Source organism: Mycteria americana, chromosome 22, assembly GCF_035582795.1.
Source record: "Mycteria americana isolate JAX WOST 10 ecotype Jacksonville Zoo and Gardens chromosome 22, USCA_MyAme_1.0, whole genome shotgun sequence".
In the NCBI taxonomy this organism is placed as follows: domain Eukaryota; kingdom Metazoa; phylum Chordata; class Aves; order Ciconiiformes; family Ciconiidae; genus Mycteria; species Mycteria americana.
This window is the reverse complement of record NC_134386.1, coordinates 5,308,753-5,325,636: the sequence shown is the minus strand read 5'-3', so window position 1 is coordinate 5,325,636 and position 16,884 is coordinate 5,308,753. Positions and strand designations below refer to the sequence as shown.

Below are 16,884 nucleotides of genomic sequence, written 5' to 3'. Positions count from 1 at the left end.
TTAACGCTAAAAAACTTGGTTACGTATAAAAAGAACAGCTTGGGCCGAGCCAGCCCTCTGAGAACACCACGAACCACTGCATAGATTGAGGCAATGAGTGCAGTAAGAGGAACTCAATATATTAATCAAATACAAACCCACTGTACAAAACGCTTCCTTTTTTATAAAACCTGTTCACAAAAATAGTGCAAAACATCGGGCACCAGCGGCGGGGGAGGCTGGCATTTGGAATGACAAAACTTTGGTTGAAGAGGGGCAGGGCCAGGCCTGCCTTCGCGGCGGCTGGGCTCAGGGAGGGCTGGCAGGGCAGGCAGCGGCTGGCAGGGCCTCCCGCTCGGCTCGGGCAGCTTTTTCTCTGCTGGGCAGCAACTCCAGGAGGGCTTTTGGCCAGAGGAGGGGAGCAAGCAGGAGGGCTGCGTTCAGTGCTACGGGGAAGAGGCGAACGGCATGATGCAAAAGCAGGACGCGTTAATGCGGCAGAAGGGCTGCAGCAGGACTTTGGAGGGAACCGGGGGACCCTCCGCTGTGCTCTCCCTGTGGCTAGAGCTTCCTGGCCGAGGGGAGCCCAGGGGTGCTAGTGGCTCCGAATCCCTCCAGGCACATAGGCTTTGTGCAAGTGCTGTATTTGATTCCAGTAAGAAGTACCGTCAGGCTCAGGCAGCAGGGAGAGAAGCAGCTCCCGAGCCCCCGCCAGCCCCTTAGGTGAGGCGGATCCCGAGCACTTGTTCCAGTTCCTGCCGACGCTGCTGGACCTGGAGGAGACGAGGGCAGTCAGGCAGGGAGAGCGAGCTGCCCCAGGGCCCCCCCGCTGCCCTCCACCCGCTGCAGCACCCCACCGGCACGGCACGCAGCCCACCTTGGCGAAGATGTGTCTGCCCACAGCCTCCTGCGCCCAGGGCTGCTGGTAGAACTCGGCTCGCCGTTCTTCCTCGGGGTTCCCAATCACGTCTGTTATGATCTGAGCAAAACACGGGGTGGGGGGGGGACACAGGGTGAGTGCCAGGGCCGGACCCCACCCTCCCCCAGCCCTTCACCCTGCCCAGCCCCAGGGCTTTACCTTGAGGTCCCTCCTCTGGGATTTGATCCATTCCTGGATGAAGTCCTGCGGGTTATTGCTGAAGCTCAGCATGAAATCGCGCTGCGTCTTCAGCTGGTTGATGGATTCGATGGTCTCGTGGATCTAGGGAGATGACAAGGGGTGAGAGGCAGCTGCGTGTCCCCGCCCCAGAACAGGGCACCAAGCTCCCCCCAGCTGTGGTGCAGCCTTGAAGTGCCACCCTGCTGCCACCCTGGCTGAGCCCCCGCTGGGTCCCCGCACCTTGGCGTCCAGGGAGGCGATCTCCTGCTGGTTGGTGGTGGAAGCCAGGAAGTTGCTCATCTGAGCTTTCAGGGGATCATCCACCTCCACATCGATGTCGTAGCAGGCCGTCTTCTTCTGGTCATTGGGGTCCACGCTGGGAGGAAACCGGGCGTTAAGGGGGACTTCCTCGGCCTCCACCCTGCCGTCGGGGTGGATCGACTCCCCTGACAGCAACACGAGTACCCCACTGACTGCCCCAAGAAGCCCCCAAATTTGTTCGGCTGATTCTTCCCCTCCCAAGTGACTTGTGCTCACCTGTGCTTTGGGCTGGAGGCCTCGCAGCCCCTGCAGGTACTGCCCTCCCCTCCTGCACCCTGTGGGGGGGGTACCCTGCCCCTCCACCCCCCAGAGCCCACCAGCCCCGGGGAATGCTGCACACCCTCCACCTCTACCTGATGGTGTGGTTGATGATGATGGGATCTGGGTGCTGCAGGAGCCCCGCCAGCTTCATGGGGATCTCAGAGAAGCGCATGCGGATGCAGTTAAAGATCTGGAGGGGCAAAGCAGAGCGTTTGCTGTCCATGGCAGGGGCTCCTTCCACCCACCACGGAAAGGGCCAGGCAGAAGGAGGGGACTTGCCCAGCTCTGGTTTGTGCATGGCAAGCTGATGGATGCAAACCCCTGGGGAAAGGGCATAAATTGACACCGGGCAGTCTGGAGTGTCTGTTTTGAGCCAGAAAAGATGCTTTTTCTGGCCTTACTGGAGGTGGGAAGGATGCTCTCCTCCCAGCAAAGCGTGCTGGTGCCATAGGGCGAGGGCTGACCTGGCGGAAGTAGCGGTTGCAGTTGATGTACTCCTTCTCGTGACTGTCCTGCAGCTTGTTGTGCTTGATGTAGAGCCAGAGCGCCTGCATGATGCTGGCGCGGGTCTGGGTGTGCACCCCGAGCAGGCGAGCCAGGCGAGGGTCCAGTTTGTACTGTGGTGGCTGCAGGGACAGGCAGGATGAAGGGGGTCTGGCACTTGGAAGGGCCCCTCCTGTGGGCACGTTGCCCCACACGGCCCTTGCGTCCCACACTGGTGTCACCGCAGGCTGCAAGGTCTGCGCCTGGAGCAGCTGTGCTCCTTTCCATCCCCACAACCCCCCAAAAGCCTCATATTAGGCTCTGCCCCAGCCCAGGCCCGTTTGCCCCTGCTGGACCTCCCCACACAGATGAGCCATGCTGGAGGAAGGGCAGCAGGGCATGGCCAGCACCCACGAAGCCCCAGGGGCCCTACCTGGTGATCCAGCATGAGCAGCAGAGTGCATTTCACATTGACATCGCCAGGACGCTTCACTTGGAAGCCATCAGTCTCCTGGGTTGTGGGCAGCCGGTGCCACTAGGAGAGACCAAGGGGACACCGGTCAACTCCAGGACCATGACAAGCCACCCGCTAACAGGCTTTGTGTCGGCAGCCAGGAGCAGAGAGTGCCAGTGCTCAGGCTCTGCGCATGGGTCTAGCAGAGGCAGACAGCCTGGATCCCACCCCTGGCAGTCCCTGGGAGTCTGATCCCAGTGAGCTTCAGCCGAGAGCCCATCTGGTCCAACGGATACAGCTTGATGTGCTCCAGCCCAGAGGCGGATGGGAGTTTGGATGGGCTGGGGGAGTTACAGCCCTAAGCGCTCGATGTCAAGGGCTCAAACAGCTCCTGGAGTCAATGCAGGATCAATCCTGCCTCAGCCACCACAGGGGATGCGCATCAGAGCTGCTCTCACAAACCACCCCATGCACGAAGGGGATTCACCCCCACCACAGCAGGCACCACCACAGAAATAAGCATTTCCCGGGGGAAAAGCGTGAGCTGGGTGCAGGGCAAGCTGCTCCAGGCAGGAGAACCCAAAAAAGGCCCGATCCCACTCACAGGCAGTGCTTAATCTCCCCGAGGACCTTGCAGCCAGACAGTGGGCTAGGAGGCAACAGCGCAGACTCTTCTTCCCACCTGGTGCTGGGACGTACAGATGAGCCTTTCTGTGGCATCACCATCCGTGCTGGGCCTCACTTTTGCAAATCTGTGGGACCCAGGGCTGCCCAAGCCACCTCTCAGAGCCACGACCTCACTGCAGCCCCACACCTCTCGGCTCTAGCCACGTACTTGCGGGCACGAGGGGGGTTAAGAGCCGAGCGGGCAGCAGTTGCTGCCAGGAGCCGTCACGCCAGCCACCAGCCAGTACCAGGGAAGAAAACACAGCTGTGAACTTGAGCCTGGAAAGCACAGCAGCGTGGTCCCTGGGGAGGGCTCAGCACTGCTCCCTGGCATCCAAAAGCACTTGCTCAAACCCTTCTTCCAGTGCAACAGGCACGGGGCTGGGGAGCTGAGGACCCACAGGGTACGTGGCAGGACCACCTCCCATCGCCCGCTGGGGATAACAGCTCTCCCCACCCTGCCCGGGGTGCGGAGCCAGCCCTGCAGCGTGGCCAGGAGCCTCCCGTCTCACCTCCACCAGATGGTTGTCTGGCCCGTACAGCTCTTTGTCCAACTCGATGACGAGGCTCTTGAAAAAGGAGGAGAACTTCCTCTTCTGCTTGCTTGGCTGCAAAACAGAGCGGGAGAGGCTTGGCCTGACACCACCAGCCACGGAGAGCCCCAGCCCAAACACCACCTCCAGCACCCAGCGAGCAGAGGGCCGTATCCACCCCAGCCCAGCTCTTAGCACAGAGCAGCAGCGCTCCTGCCACAACCAGTTCATCCCTGCCCGTGTCCTTACGTCCTCCAGCAGTTTGCCCTCCACACGTAGCTCCCAGGAGGCCACACGATCACCACCCTCCCCTTCTTCTTTGGCTGGGGTGAAAGTGTTGGAGATGTAAATCCTCAGCTTCCGCTTTTGCTGTGGAATAGGAAACCGGAGAGGGGGGATGCTTGGAGTGAGAGGGTGGCTGGCAGCACCCACAGCAGCACCCACCTCGTATGCCCCCACCCCACCCAGCTGCTCGCCCTCCGGCCAGCCAGGGCTGCCACACACCGTCAGTGGTTTCTTAATGGCCTCCTGAATCTCCATCCTCTTCCGAGCAATGGTTTGGTCCAGCTTGCGCTCAAAGGCAAGGAGGTCCATGTAGGCCTGGGATTCTGGGACCAGTTCCCGGATCTGTCAAACAGAAACGATCAGTCCCTTGCGTGCTGGGATGGGGTCGTGTCCCCCACACCAGCCCCAGCAATGCTACTGGTGCTGGGCTGACACGCCAAGGAGTCACCAAGTGACGAGTCCAGCACGACAGCACCAACTTGTCATTTTAAGTGAGGACTACAGCCCTGAAAAGCTCTCCCCAAATCACAGAGCCGTACTGCAGACCTCGGTTTGGAGCCTGCCACTGTGTCCAGCAGCCTGCCCAGTGTCACAGCCAGGTAATGTAACCCTGGATTGTCAAGAGGGAGCCCCAGGAGAGGCTTAGGGTCCTCCTGGGGTCTCCACCCCATGCCATTGCTGCTCCTTGCTTGCTCAAAGTCCTGCTTGTCTGATTTATGCACACCCCAAACCTCTCCTGCCACCCCAGAGGAAGAGACAGAAGTCTTCCAGGTTGGTTTGGGACCAAGCAGAAATGCCCAGCAGGCAGCAGGCGGCTCAGCGAGATCCTCCTCCTTGTGGGGACCTCATCGCCCCGGCTGCCCTGGGAAGGCAGCACGGAGGCACCACCTCCCTCCAGCTCAGCTCCTTCCCCACGCACCGAGGTGGGACTCACCCTCTGCGGCAGGACCTTGTCAGCCATCTTCCTCCTTTTCACCCTGCAAAAAGCACAGACAGGCAAAAAAAAAAAAATTACACTGGAAGCTCTTGCAGGACACCTTGTTGCCTGCCCGGCGGGAAGCTGCTGCATGCCCCATGCTTGGGCAGCAGTGGGTCTCCAGGGACAACACCAAGATCTGCTCGTACGCCAGGAGCCCAGTGGCTCTTCCTATCCAGGCCACGAATGGGGCCAGGCTCCGGGGAGGGGAGTCACAGCGGCAGTGCCAGCTACGTGCCACGTGGATGGCTCAGTCTGAGCCGGGTGCTGAGGCTCCCGCTGCAGTGAACAGGTCTGGGGGAGCAGGTCTCTTTCAGGGCTGCTCTGTGTGACAGGGACTTTGGACTTGTAGGAGGGGAGCAAAGAAAGGCTGTAAGAGCATCTAGAGCTCAAGCCCTTGGATTAATGCTGGAAAGCAAATGAGTAAGAAATTATAACCCTGTGGGCAAGCCAAGATGACTCCAGGGGGGAAGGTGGTGGATGTCTAGAGCCTACCACCAGGGAAGGAAATCCAGTCCCTGGTTTCAGTTTGCTTTGCTGCTGCTGCTTGCTAAAGGTGCTGTGTGGCAGGAGCAAGGAGAAGGTGCTATAAGGCAAAGCTGCGGCTGCAGGCACGCTCCCATCTGCAGGACAGTGTTCCCGAGCTTCCTCTCTGGAAATGGCTGTCACACTCTCCCGATGCTACAAACCAAAGCCCAGTTCCAGGAGCTCGCTTAAAAACAGCTTAAAACAAATCAGCTTTGCCACAGCGGGGCCGAAATCATCGTGGGCAGAGGAAGCAGAGTGGTCTCTAGAGCCACAGCACGGCTGCAGCCTTGCTCAGAGCCATTTTGGCGCTCTCCAAGCTTGTAGTACCCTGTCAGACCACAGGGCCCTGGGCTCTCCCCCCCTCCCACATCCTGCAGGCTCCCAGCCCCCATCAGCCTGAGCCCACCCCGATGCCCCGTTAAATTCACGCTCAGCGCCTGGATACACAGGGAAACGCTCTCTTGCCATTCTGCTGCACTCGTGACTAAGAGCTGGGGCAGAGTCCAGCAGGCAAAGGGAAGTCTCTTTCCCTTGGCAGCATGTGAAGCAGCAGGGCAGCAAACGTGGGCGTTCGTGCTGCCATCACGAGGTGTCCAAGGTACACTGGCTGCCCCACAGCTGCTCGCGCAGGAGGACACGTCGGGAGGGCAGCCCCAGCTGAGAGAGGGGTCCGAGCACTTCTTTGAGCTCTTCTTGCTGCATGAAATGCTTCCTGCCCTGCAGGGTTTGGCCACCCCATTAGCAGCTGGCAGGTCCTGATCCCCTGATCCGCAGCTGGTCAGGAGCGAGGATGCTTGACCAGCTGAGCATGGCTGATCCCACACAGCCAGCCCCCGGGAACAGAGCCGCAGCCTCATCTGGCCGCTGACGTCCTTGTCCTTAATCCCCAGCTTGCTCTGGAGCACCGAAGGGATGCGCAGCCGCTCTGCAGAGCCTGTGACTCCATGCGGAGGGATCACAGAGCCAACCGTGCTGTTGGCCACCAGCCCTGCCACACAGCCAGGGCAGGGAACGGGACCTGAGTATCCATTAGGACCAAGGGACCCTGCCGTGAGAAACAGCCTCTGGTAATCAAGAAGCCCTCATGGAAAACAGAAATGGAGCAAAGAGATTAGCAGCATTGTAAACAAGTGAGGAGCTGCTGGCAGAGCCTTGCCTGTGGCTTGCTGAGACCACCCCAAATGAACAGTCCTACCGAGATGGCAGCTCTGGGGAGCGTCTCTGCAACCTGCCACCCCCATCCCCTGTTTCCACCCATGCCTGTGCCTGCTAGAGCCAGCACGAACCCCTGCGAGAAGGGGAAAGACCCCGAGGAGCCGGTGCTGGGGCCTCTGGCGAGCACAAACACATGCAGCAAGGTTACTGGCATGGAGATCAGAGCACAGGGAAGCTGCAAGCTGAGTGATCTCTACCCCTCTGTCATCGCAAAACATGCCAGCCCCGAGCTCTGGCAGGTGTCCCACTGCCGGCGGTGCCAGCCGGGGGGAGTCTGCAGACAAGCCGGGCCAGCTCCCGCCCCGCTGCGGGCAGCTCGCCCCTCTGCAGCAGGGCAGGGAGCTGCAGGTTTGTGCAGTGAAGTGCAACTGGGACCCAGCAGGTCAAACCAACCCCTTCAGCCTGCTGCAGGTGTCTGTCCCGGCACAGGAGGGTGCCGACCCCTTACCCTCTCCTCTGGGTGGCCAGTGGCGGCTGTGCCTGGGGAGTCAGCAGGCGCTTCCTGAAGGGGTCCATCATCGACTGTGGCAGGCCTGGTCTCATCGGGGAGGCTGCTCCGTAGGGAGGGGCTCCCGGTGGTCCCACCTGCAGCCCTGCCATGGGCATCCGGCTGCCCGGCGGCATCCCAGGGCGCTAGCGGGGAAGAGAAGAGAGGAAGAGTGTGCATTAAACTCTGCCCTGTGAGGGGGCCTGACATTTGCCGGGGACCAGCGGATGCCATCCGCCCTCTCGCTTCTTCCCCCAGGGAGATTTCTGAGGCTGTTCCCTGCTCCGAGGTGTGGGCGAGGGACAGGGCAGGGAGGAGGGAAGGGCATCGGGAGCTGCAGCCTTCTTTACAGGAAGAGTGACGGGAAAGCAGAACCAGGACGAGCAGAAGCCACTGACCGCAGGGGAAGCCCGGCCTGCCAGCCGGCACAGAGCCGAAGCTGTGCATGGCCCTGAGCCACTGCCACGCAGCAGGAGACATCAGACCTGGAGCTGCGCGAGACCGCATCACGAGGGTCATTGCCTGCAAAGCCTTCACCCTGGGGACGTGAGGGGCTGTGGCATGGGCTGTGCCATGGGTTCCTCTGCGGAAAGCGCCAGTGCTGGCAGATGCAATGCCTGGGAGGGGAGCGGGGCAATCCCACTTCCTAACGGCACTGGTCATGAGGCTGGCAGACGGTCGAGCTCGTGGGCGCAGGGGATGGAGGCAAGAGCTCACCCCCTACCAGCACGCCAGCTCCCGCCACTGTCCTTCCCCCTCCAGGGACCCAGAAAGGGCATTTACGAGCCACGACATGATACCTAACCATTCCTGCAAGGGATCCCGACCCAGGGCAGCACTCACAGCCTCTCCCCATCCCCTGGAGCAGAGCAGCTTGGCAAGCCAGCACCTGCACTGCTGACTCACAGGTGCCACCAGGTCTATACCCCCCACGTCCCCCCGGGGCCCTCAACAAACGGTCACAGCACCCCACAACCCGCCGGCCGTCCCTACGTGCTCCAGCCTGCTTCACCGGCAGTCCGAGCCAACAGCCTCCCAGGATCCTTTGATTTTTGAGCTCCCCACTGCCAAGATGCAAGGCTGGGAGAGCCACCAACCCAGCAGAGCAATATTTCTCCCCTGCTGCAGGCTCCTCAATGTGCCAGGACATCCCCCATGGCTCCCCTCCCACTGCCCTGCCAGGGCACAAAGCCGTGCCACGGAAGAGAGCTAACGAAGCCACCTCATTATCCCAAAGGAGCCCTGCAAGGCAACACCGCGAGCTGATGAGCTTATCCACATACAGGCATTAATTTCAGTGCAAACCCTGGGTGCGGGAGGGCTGGGAGCACAAGACCACCGCCGGCAGCCTGCCTGTCCTCCGCAGCTTTTATGGGCAGGCTCAGAGCTGCAGCGGGGAGGTGGTTGGAGTCAAAACCCAATCACCTCCTCCCCAAAGAGCTGGTAAACACAAAACCAAGAGCTCAAGTTGCGCCTGCTTCGGAGCCCGAGGCCACGGGTGTCTCTGCAAGCAGGAGATCCCGAAAAGATACAACCGCTGCATTGAGAAGTGTATTGCAGCTGGGAAGTCAAGCAGCAGCAGGCCACGGGATTAGTGCCGCACATGGAAGTTCAAAAACACGCACATGAAGCGGGGGCAGAGCCCGTTACACAACCAAATGCTGCCTCCACCTTTGCTCAGCCTTCCTTTGAAGCAGCACCTCCAGAGCCTGGGCTCACTAACCTGCCCTTGCTACAAGGCAGGACCCTGTTTCTTCCTCCTAACAGTCCCCAGACGTTTCTCTCCTTTTGATCGGCCACATTTGCACAACTTCTTGTAACAAGTGGGACTGCACCGGCATTGCTAAGAGCCAACTGCGGCCAGCAGCACCTCCTCTTTTGCCAAAAATCACAAGGCAAAAACCCAGTTTCTCCATTTTTATCGAGAAATCCTCCATGGCAGGACCAGGAGGAGAGGCAGCACTGAGATCCACACCCTTTGCAAAATTAAAAAACACAGGCAGTGGGTAAATACTGTTTGCCAGTGCAGTGTGGCTACAGGAGGACTGCGTTCCCATAACCATGCTGACTCACCTGCGAGGGCTTCTGGAGAACAGATAAGCCATGAGAAGAGGCTGTGAAACTTTTCACCATAAATTGGGGAGCCCCCAAAAAGTTGCATGGTGCCGAGGCTGCACGCAGTCACCTGCATCTCCCTCGAGCCACCAGAAGCATGGAGAAGACAGACGGCTTTTGAGGAAAACCTTGCCCCTGGGTGTTTCTCAAACCCACGCAAGAGACCATGTTCAGTGCCATGGGGAAACCGGTCTGAGGTCAGGCAGGTTCCCTATGTGACAACATACAACAACAGAACCCCTTCCCAAAGCACGTGGACAGGAGAATGCTATCAGCAGCTTGCTTGGACTAAGAGGCAACGTGGCCACAACCAGCTCCTGTCCTTTGGTCAGGGCAGCTCTCACCACCACCATGCCCCGAGGTCTCTTCTACCTCCCTCTGCCACTCCATGGGTCACATTTCTGATCTATCGCTGAAATCAGAAATTTGGAGGCTGGCTGAGTTGGTTGAGAGGGTCTTTAACAGCTCCGCACGAATGACAGCATCTTGTGCAAGGTCTGCTGCGTGTCCATCTGCTCTTCGGAGGGCCAGAGACTGCTCGATTACAAGAAGAGGAGACACCTCTGTCAGCAGGGAGAGATCCAGTGCAAGGATGAACGGATCTGTCATACTTAAGGCTTTAATGTCACCTCCACAAACATCTGAGAACGATCAGCCACAGTTAAGCTGCTGGGGGAGCGAGCTCCAGCCCACCAGGGACCTGCATTTGATTGCTTGGATGAGCAAAAAAAGGGAACGCAGAATCCTCCACACGGATGTTTTTTTCCTCTCAGTTTACCATCAAGATTTGCAAATTGCTAACGGAGAAGCCTCTTGGCAAAGCAGGAGAAGCCTCTGCCTTGTGTTCAATCAGTGACCGCATCCCTGTCCGGGGGAGCCTCAGCTTCCCGAAGGCTGCAGGCTCCTAAGACTCAACTCATGCAAGCATGGCACAGCCTTCAATCTCCGGCTAAGCCATGAAGCAGCATTACAGCCCCAGCAGGATGAAGCCAGCCGCCAGCCCCCTTCGGAAGCCCTGGAAATTAGCAGGATGCAAGGGGGCTTAAATTCAGGAAATTTTATTAGACTGGCTCGAACGAAGGAGACCTTCCTTAGCTCCTTCCTGGCTAACAGAACCCCTTGTCCCTCCGTCCACCACTCTTCACCCAGGGCAGCACTGCTGCCCCATCCCCTCCGGGTAGTGCCTCGTCCTCCCCTCCCCGCCCCACTGCCCCTGCCAGTGGGGCAGACAAAGGGCAAACCTCGCAAGCTCAGCTCCGAGGAACGAGCTGGACCACATCCAGACTTCCCTGCGGAGAGCGAGCGGAGCTGTTTGGAAACGGGACAGAAAACAGCTTGTTTCTGTTCCCTGCCAAAGCCGAAGGAACGAATGGGGCTGGCTGCGGTTTAGCGGTTCATCCCAGGTCAATGCACAGGCCGCTTGCGTTTGGGGAGCTCTGTTGAGAGTCAGCTTCAGTTGAATCCAATAGGAGGCTGGAATGCTTCCTGATGGACGTTCGCTGGCATGACAGGAGCCTCCCCGCCTGCCAAAGGCCCCTTCTTGAGGAAGGACAGGCCAGAAATTGGAGGCTGGTAGCAGAAAGGAGAAACAAGGAGAGCAAGAAATCGCAGGATGGATCTGCAAGAAGCTGCCAGGCTGGAGAGCGAGCTTGAAGAAAAGCAGCATTTCAGAAAACAGCTTGAGCGCCTCTTCATCTTCCTTCCAAGACTGCAGCTCTTTTCCTGCAGCTCCCAACGAGGGGGGAAAGGCTCTTCCCGACGCACGTCCCATTTTGCTCTGTCCAGAAAAGCACGATCCAACTTTGTACATACTAACAGTCAGGGAGCGAGAGCCCACATGCATCCTCGCCTGGGGCTTTGGGAGCAGAGCCCTGGACAGATGCCAGGCGACGACAGCTCTTCCTGCAAGTTCCTCCCCACAAGCCCGGATGGCAGCACTTCCCATTAGGACAGATGCAAAAGCAAACCCTGTTCAAATGGGATTTGAGCTCCACACCAGGCTGGTCTCAAAGAGAGCTCAGCTGCCTAAGGCCACCACTCAACCCGGGGCTTCGCATGGATCGGGACCAACCGAGTCACCCCAGCACACCCCAAAACAGTGCTTTTCCCCTCTTTGTTTGTTCTTGTCTGTGAGCACATCCCTCTTGGGAGGGTGCCAGCAAAAGCCTGGGTTCGTGCTGGCAGAGATCTTCATCCGGGAGGTGGTGTTGTTATCAAGATGCCATTGCATGCTGCGAGCTCTTGGGCAGCACCTTGCTCCCAGCAAGCCCCCAAACTACCCCAACACAAGTCATCATGCTCGGAAGACCTGCCGTGTTTTGATACAGGAGGAGCTCCAGGAGTTAGATCGCTTCTCAGCTAAAAACCATAGACAAGGAAGCAGTAAATTAAAGGGAGAAGGCCAAAGCAACAAGCAAAGACACCGAGCAGATTTAGGATACGTGCTGGCAACGTTTCAAGCAACAGCAGAGATGTTTGGGTCCAGACAAACCTGCCTGCCTGCGGCCTCCCACCTGAAGCTGCAGATGTTACAGGTCAGAGAAAGGAAAGGTCACAGGGATTCAAATCATAACACAGGTGTTAATGCAAGCAGGAACAAGGAACAAAGGTGTTGGGTTCCTGCTTGAAAGAGAAAATCCGGCAGCCTCTAACACAGAGCGGAGGTACACACAAGAAGAGCGGAGATAAGTGCCTGGTATAAAACACTGCCTATGGTGCTGCTGAAGTGCTAAACTGCCCAGAGAATGGCTCTGAGAGCTCCTGAGAAGGTCCTGTGGAGGAAGATGGAGTGAGGGCCTTCAACAGCAAGGTCTGGAGATGTTTTCCACCTAGCAGAACTTCACTGTCACGTTTCCCCAGGAGAAACAAAGGGTGCCGCGGTCTCCGTTGTTGCCTTCCTCCCTCTTGCTCCAAGAGGACAGCGTTCATCTGCTTTGTATCATCACTTAAACTAACTCGAGACTCAGTCTATGATGAAACCTGCCTTAGAAACCATCTCCCTTAGGAAGGGTGGGGTCCCCCAGCCCAAGCAGCATCACAGCTTTCTGTGCAGCTTTCTGGTGCAGCTCCAGCACTGGCTGTTGTCCCCAGGCCCCCTTCCAGCCAACCCCAGTCACCCGATGAGCAGAAACACTGTTTTCCTCTGCTCCCAAGAAGATTAGGTGGATCTCTCCCGTGCTGCACTACACCCTCTCTGGCATGTCCAGGCCACCCTATCTTTCGCCTGGCTCCAATACCAGCAACCCACACTTCTCTGGCTTCTCCATCCCGGCTGCCTGCACGGGTTTCTCCACGAAGCACGACTCTGCTTTACTTCACACTGCCGCCTGCCCAGGGACGGGATCACTGAGCCACAGATGCTTTCAGGGCTAGGAGTTGCTTGGACTGCAGCAGCCCTCCTGTCCCACAGGAACCAGGCTCCTTCTCGCCAGCAAGTGCCAAGGAAAGCCTTTTAATGGGGACCTAACGAACACTGCTTTTTGCCACCTCTGTGCACCAGCGAAGCATCAGCATGGGGTAACTTCGAGGCTGGACACTGCTTTGCACAGTCCCATGTCCACCACACAGAGCCAAGCCCGCTCCCTGCCACAGCGTCAATCCAGTCACTCAGGAAAAACTTCTCCTAAGCCCAAAACTAGCACCTGAATAAACAGAAGAAAGGCTCCTTCTCGCTGAATTTCACCGGCCAGCACAACCTGGATGCTGGGGGCTGGGACTCAGCCTCGGCGTCCATGCTGCCACCAGCACAGGGACAGGGACCGGGATGGGGGCTCTGCCTGCAGACCCACCACCAAGCAGCCTGACAGCTCAGCTCATCATGCTCCTCCTGGAAAAAACCCTCTCCTTCCTGCTCCAGGCATGGCACCGGTGCCTGGCTACTCTGGAAACATCAGCTCCCAAAAGGGTCCCAAATTGGTCCCAAAAGGGACTCCTCTTCTTGAATTTCCTGCTTGAGCCGCCAGTAAATAACCAGCAGGCATGCAAGGATATCAAAAGGATGAGCATATGTTTAATAATCCAGTGATTAAAGAGCCCCTAAGCACTCGCTGGCACGGATGAGGGCCGTTGTGTCTCCTAGTGCCCAAATAATGAAGTCCTTCATTAAGCCGGGGCATAACGGAGCAGAGAAGTCCTCGGGGTACGGCAGGGATGGCCACTGGGAGGCGAGGGGCTGCCTTCCTCAGCCTGGGAATTGCAAAACAAAGGCCAGACCCTCTGGATCATACCCGCTCTCCCCTCCCATACGCAGGCAGCCCTGCCAGCGAGCTGCCAGCCAGATGCAGCTCACGGCCAGATGCGAGGCACGGCACTCGCCGCCAGCCCCGGGGCTCAACTGGCCCCGCCGACCCAGCCGACTCCTGCACTGGCTTGCCGGTGCCAGATACCACGGTGACGTACACTCGGTGTACATCACCCTACGCCAGCCGTGCGCTCCCAACACCTGCTACCATCACGGCGTTACGGCCAGCAACGGGGGGAAAAAGCAAGCATATGTTAGCCTGTTTACCCGCAGCGGTGAGCGGTTCCCGGCTGCTCCTGTCAGGCTCCAGCTTCCTGGCTGGATTTTGCAACCTGCCGCACGGAAGGTCAGGGCAAACGATTGAGCGCCCGCTCGGCCCAAAACACCTCCGAGTCGAGTTACCGTCGATTCATGCTCAGACCGGCCTTGGCTGCGCCATCTCAGTTTTCAGTGCCGGGCTTTTTGGTGTTTTTAAGGCTACAGGGGGAAGCTGTTTTCTCATCTTGTGCTAATAAAACTTACAAGCTGGAAATTCCCTTGGCTTAATTTATTTCTCAAGTTTTAATTCATGCAAATAAGGCGGCAGCTCTGGAGAAGGTGATCAGCGGCGGATAAGAACGTGTTGCACAACTGGGTTCCTCCATTTCAAGCCTGCCTAGAAGATCGTGCTTTACACCAGAAACTTAATAACCAAAATAATCACCGTGTGCCTAAGAGCGAACCGACAAGCTGGGGGTGCAAGGGGGAAGCGGCAACTTGAGCGTATGTCAGAATATACTTCTTATAAGAGACGTTCAGGCTGGAAAATGAGTGATTTCTTTTGCTTTTTGAGTGCTGCTCCCTGCTCAGATTTACTTTCCCCAATATTAGCAAGCGCCTGCTCTCCTCGTCCACCACTTCACCATCTCCCAAGCTTCTTCTTGAAGATATCCACCCACGACGCCCAACGGTTACCTCCACCTCTGCCGAAGACGCAGATAAACAGGTTTCAAGGCAGCTCCGTGCTATGGGAAATGGCTGCGGAGCCGGACACGGCTCACGCTTCCTCCGCTCCAGTCCCCGGCAGGATCCCAGCAGATAACGGGGTCAGGCACGCCGGCTCCTGCCGGCCGGGCACCGACCGTGGCTGCTGGGGCGGAGGGGACGTGCTCGGCGACACTGCCGTAACTTTTACCGGGGGTTTCGGAGGGTGGAAAGCCAGAGCACGGGAAGACAGAGCGCGTGGAGGTATCCTAACTAAAAATAGCAGGAAAATACAACTATCCGGGATTTAGGCCGGGGGTACTGGTGGAGGCCGGGCTCCTGGGTGAGGGACACCCCGGGGTGATTTCGGGAGCTGCCGGAGGCCCGGCAGCCGCTGCCCCGGCCCGCCGCGAGCCCTGAGGCGCAGGGAAGGCCCCAACGGCCGGCCCAGCGCCCTCCGCCCCCGGGCGGCTCCGGGCCGGACGGCGGGGCCCTGAGGGGGCCTCCGCGCCGCCCCCTCCCCTCCCAACCGCCCCTCACGCCGCCCCCCCCCCCCATCCCGAGGCCGCCTCACCTGGTACTGCGCGGCGGCCGGGCCCATGGGGCGGTAGCCCGGGGCGGCGGCGGCGGCGGGAGCCGGGCTGGGGCCCCGCAGGATGGCGGGGCCGGGCCCCGGGGGCGGCGGGGCGGCGGCGGGGGGCAGCGGGCTGAGCGGGAAGGCGCCGCGACCGGCCATGGCGGGGGGCGGCGCGGGGCAGCCCCGCGCGCTGTTTACTCGGAAGCGGCGGCGGCGGCGCCCGGAGACGGAGTCAGCGCGCGGCGCCCCCGGCCCCTCCCCCGACACGCTCCGCCCCCCGCGCGGTGATCCCGCCCCCGGAAAAGCCCCGCCTCCCGCGCGGAGGCTCCGCCCCCAGACAGGGCCCCGCCTCCCCGAGGTGCGCGGGCGGGTGGGCGTGCGAGCGGGCGTGGTCGCGTGTGCAGCGGGCCCGTGGGGGCGGAGGTGCGCGCGTGGGGCTGTGCGGGCGTGCCGACGGGTGTGAGAAAGCGCTTATGGGGGCGCGCGGGTGCGCACGCGCGTGGGTTGGAATGCGCGTGCATTCGTGTGTGCGGGCGTGCAGGCAGGAGGGTGGGTGTGTCCGCCTGTCCGTGCGGGCATGCAGGTGCGCACGCCCACGGGTCTGAATGCGCGTGTGCGTGGGTGTGCAGGCGTGGGGGTGTGAAGGTGTGCCTGCGTGTGCAGATGCGTGTGTGGCAGCACACGGGGTTACCGACGTGAGCGTGAAAGCACGTGCGTGTGCACGCGAGGTGTCCGCGTTTGCAGGCACGGAGGCCTGCACGTTTGCACGAGCAGCACGCGCGTGGGCAGGCGTGGGTGTGAAGGCACGCACGTGCACAGGTACACACTTGCACAGGAACGCAGATGTTAGGGCACGCGCGTTCGCACGTGAAGGGTGTGCATGCACACGCGCGTGCGGGTGGGTGGGTGTGAGGGCCTGGGCGGGTCCGTGTTCGCGGGGGGCGCTGGCACACGCGTGTGCAGGCGAGAGCACGCGTGGGGCGGCGGGTGGGAGGCAGGACCCGGGGGAGCCCCGCGGGGGCAGCGCCGGCTCCGCGGCACGGCCGCCAGGGGGCGCCGCAGGGCCGGGCCCGGCCGCTCGCTCCGCCCGGCGCCGGCGGCGCCTCCTGAGGCGGCGGAGCCGGGGGACCCCGGGGGACCCGGCCCAGCCCGCCCCGTCCGGTGCGGCAGCGGCAGCGGCAGCGGCCGCGCCCGACGGGGGCGAGCGGCCGGCACGTCACAGCAGGGCCGGCCCCGGGGCGGGGAGGCCCTGGGGGCGGTGCCGGGGCTGCCCGGACCCTGCCCGCAGCTCGGCCCGCAGCGAGCCGGGGCGGGGCGGGTGGGGCAGGACCCGGCCTGGGGCAGGGGCAGGGGCAGGGCCTGGTGTGGGGAAGGGCAGGAGCAGGGCCCAGTGTAGAGCCTGGTGTGGGTCAGGGCGGAGCAGCCCGCTGCGGGGTGCACCAGTTTGAACCACAACCCCTTCCCTTGCAGGTGCAGGGAGGCCGGGAGCGCGGCCCCGCACGCCCCACAGCGCGATGCGGGACAGCTACGAGTCCGTCATCTCCCTGGGTAAGGACCCGACGGTGGTGGCACGGGCCGGGCTTTGGCCCCACAGCCCTGCCCATCCGGCTGGAGCTCCTTGAGCAAAGGGCCCCGTTGTGCCTCTGCGCTTTCAGACCATGGCAGTGACTGTCACATCCCTTCTTGAGGCTTTGGGCAAGGC

General features: G+C 60.5%; 1 protein-coding gene across 1 annotated transcript; it reads right to left on the bottom strand.

Moving 5' to 3' along the window:
- Nucleotides 1–143: 143 nt before the first annotated feature.
- On the bottom strand, nucleotides 144–15,439 carry SMARCD2 (SWI/SNF related BAF chromatin remodeling complex subunit D2). Its single transcript, XM_075523243.1, has 13 exons — nucleotides 15,180–15,439; nucleotides 7,249–7,433; nucleotides 5,016–5,058; nucleotides 4,301–4,423; nucleotides 4,046–4,165; nucleotides 3,776–3,871; nucleotides 2,577–2,678; nucleotides 2,125–2,286; nucleotides 1,753–1,850; nucleotides 1,319–1,454; nucleotides 1,058–1,180; nucleotides 857–958; nucleotides 144–752 (listed from the first exon to the last, which is right to left on the bottom strand). Exons 1-13 carry the CDS (start codon nucleotides 15,339–15,341, stop codon nucleotides 699–701), a joined length of 1,506 nt encoding a protein of 501 aa, XP_075379358.1. The 5' UTR covers nucleotides 15,342–15,439; the 3' UTR covers nucleotides 144–698.
- Nucleotides 15,440–16,884: the final 1,445 nt, after the last annotated feature.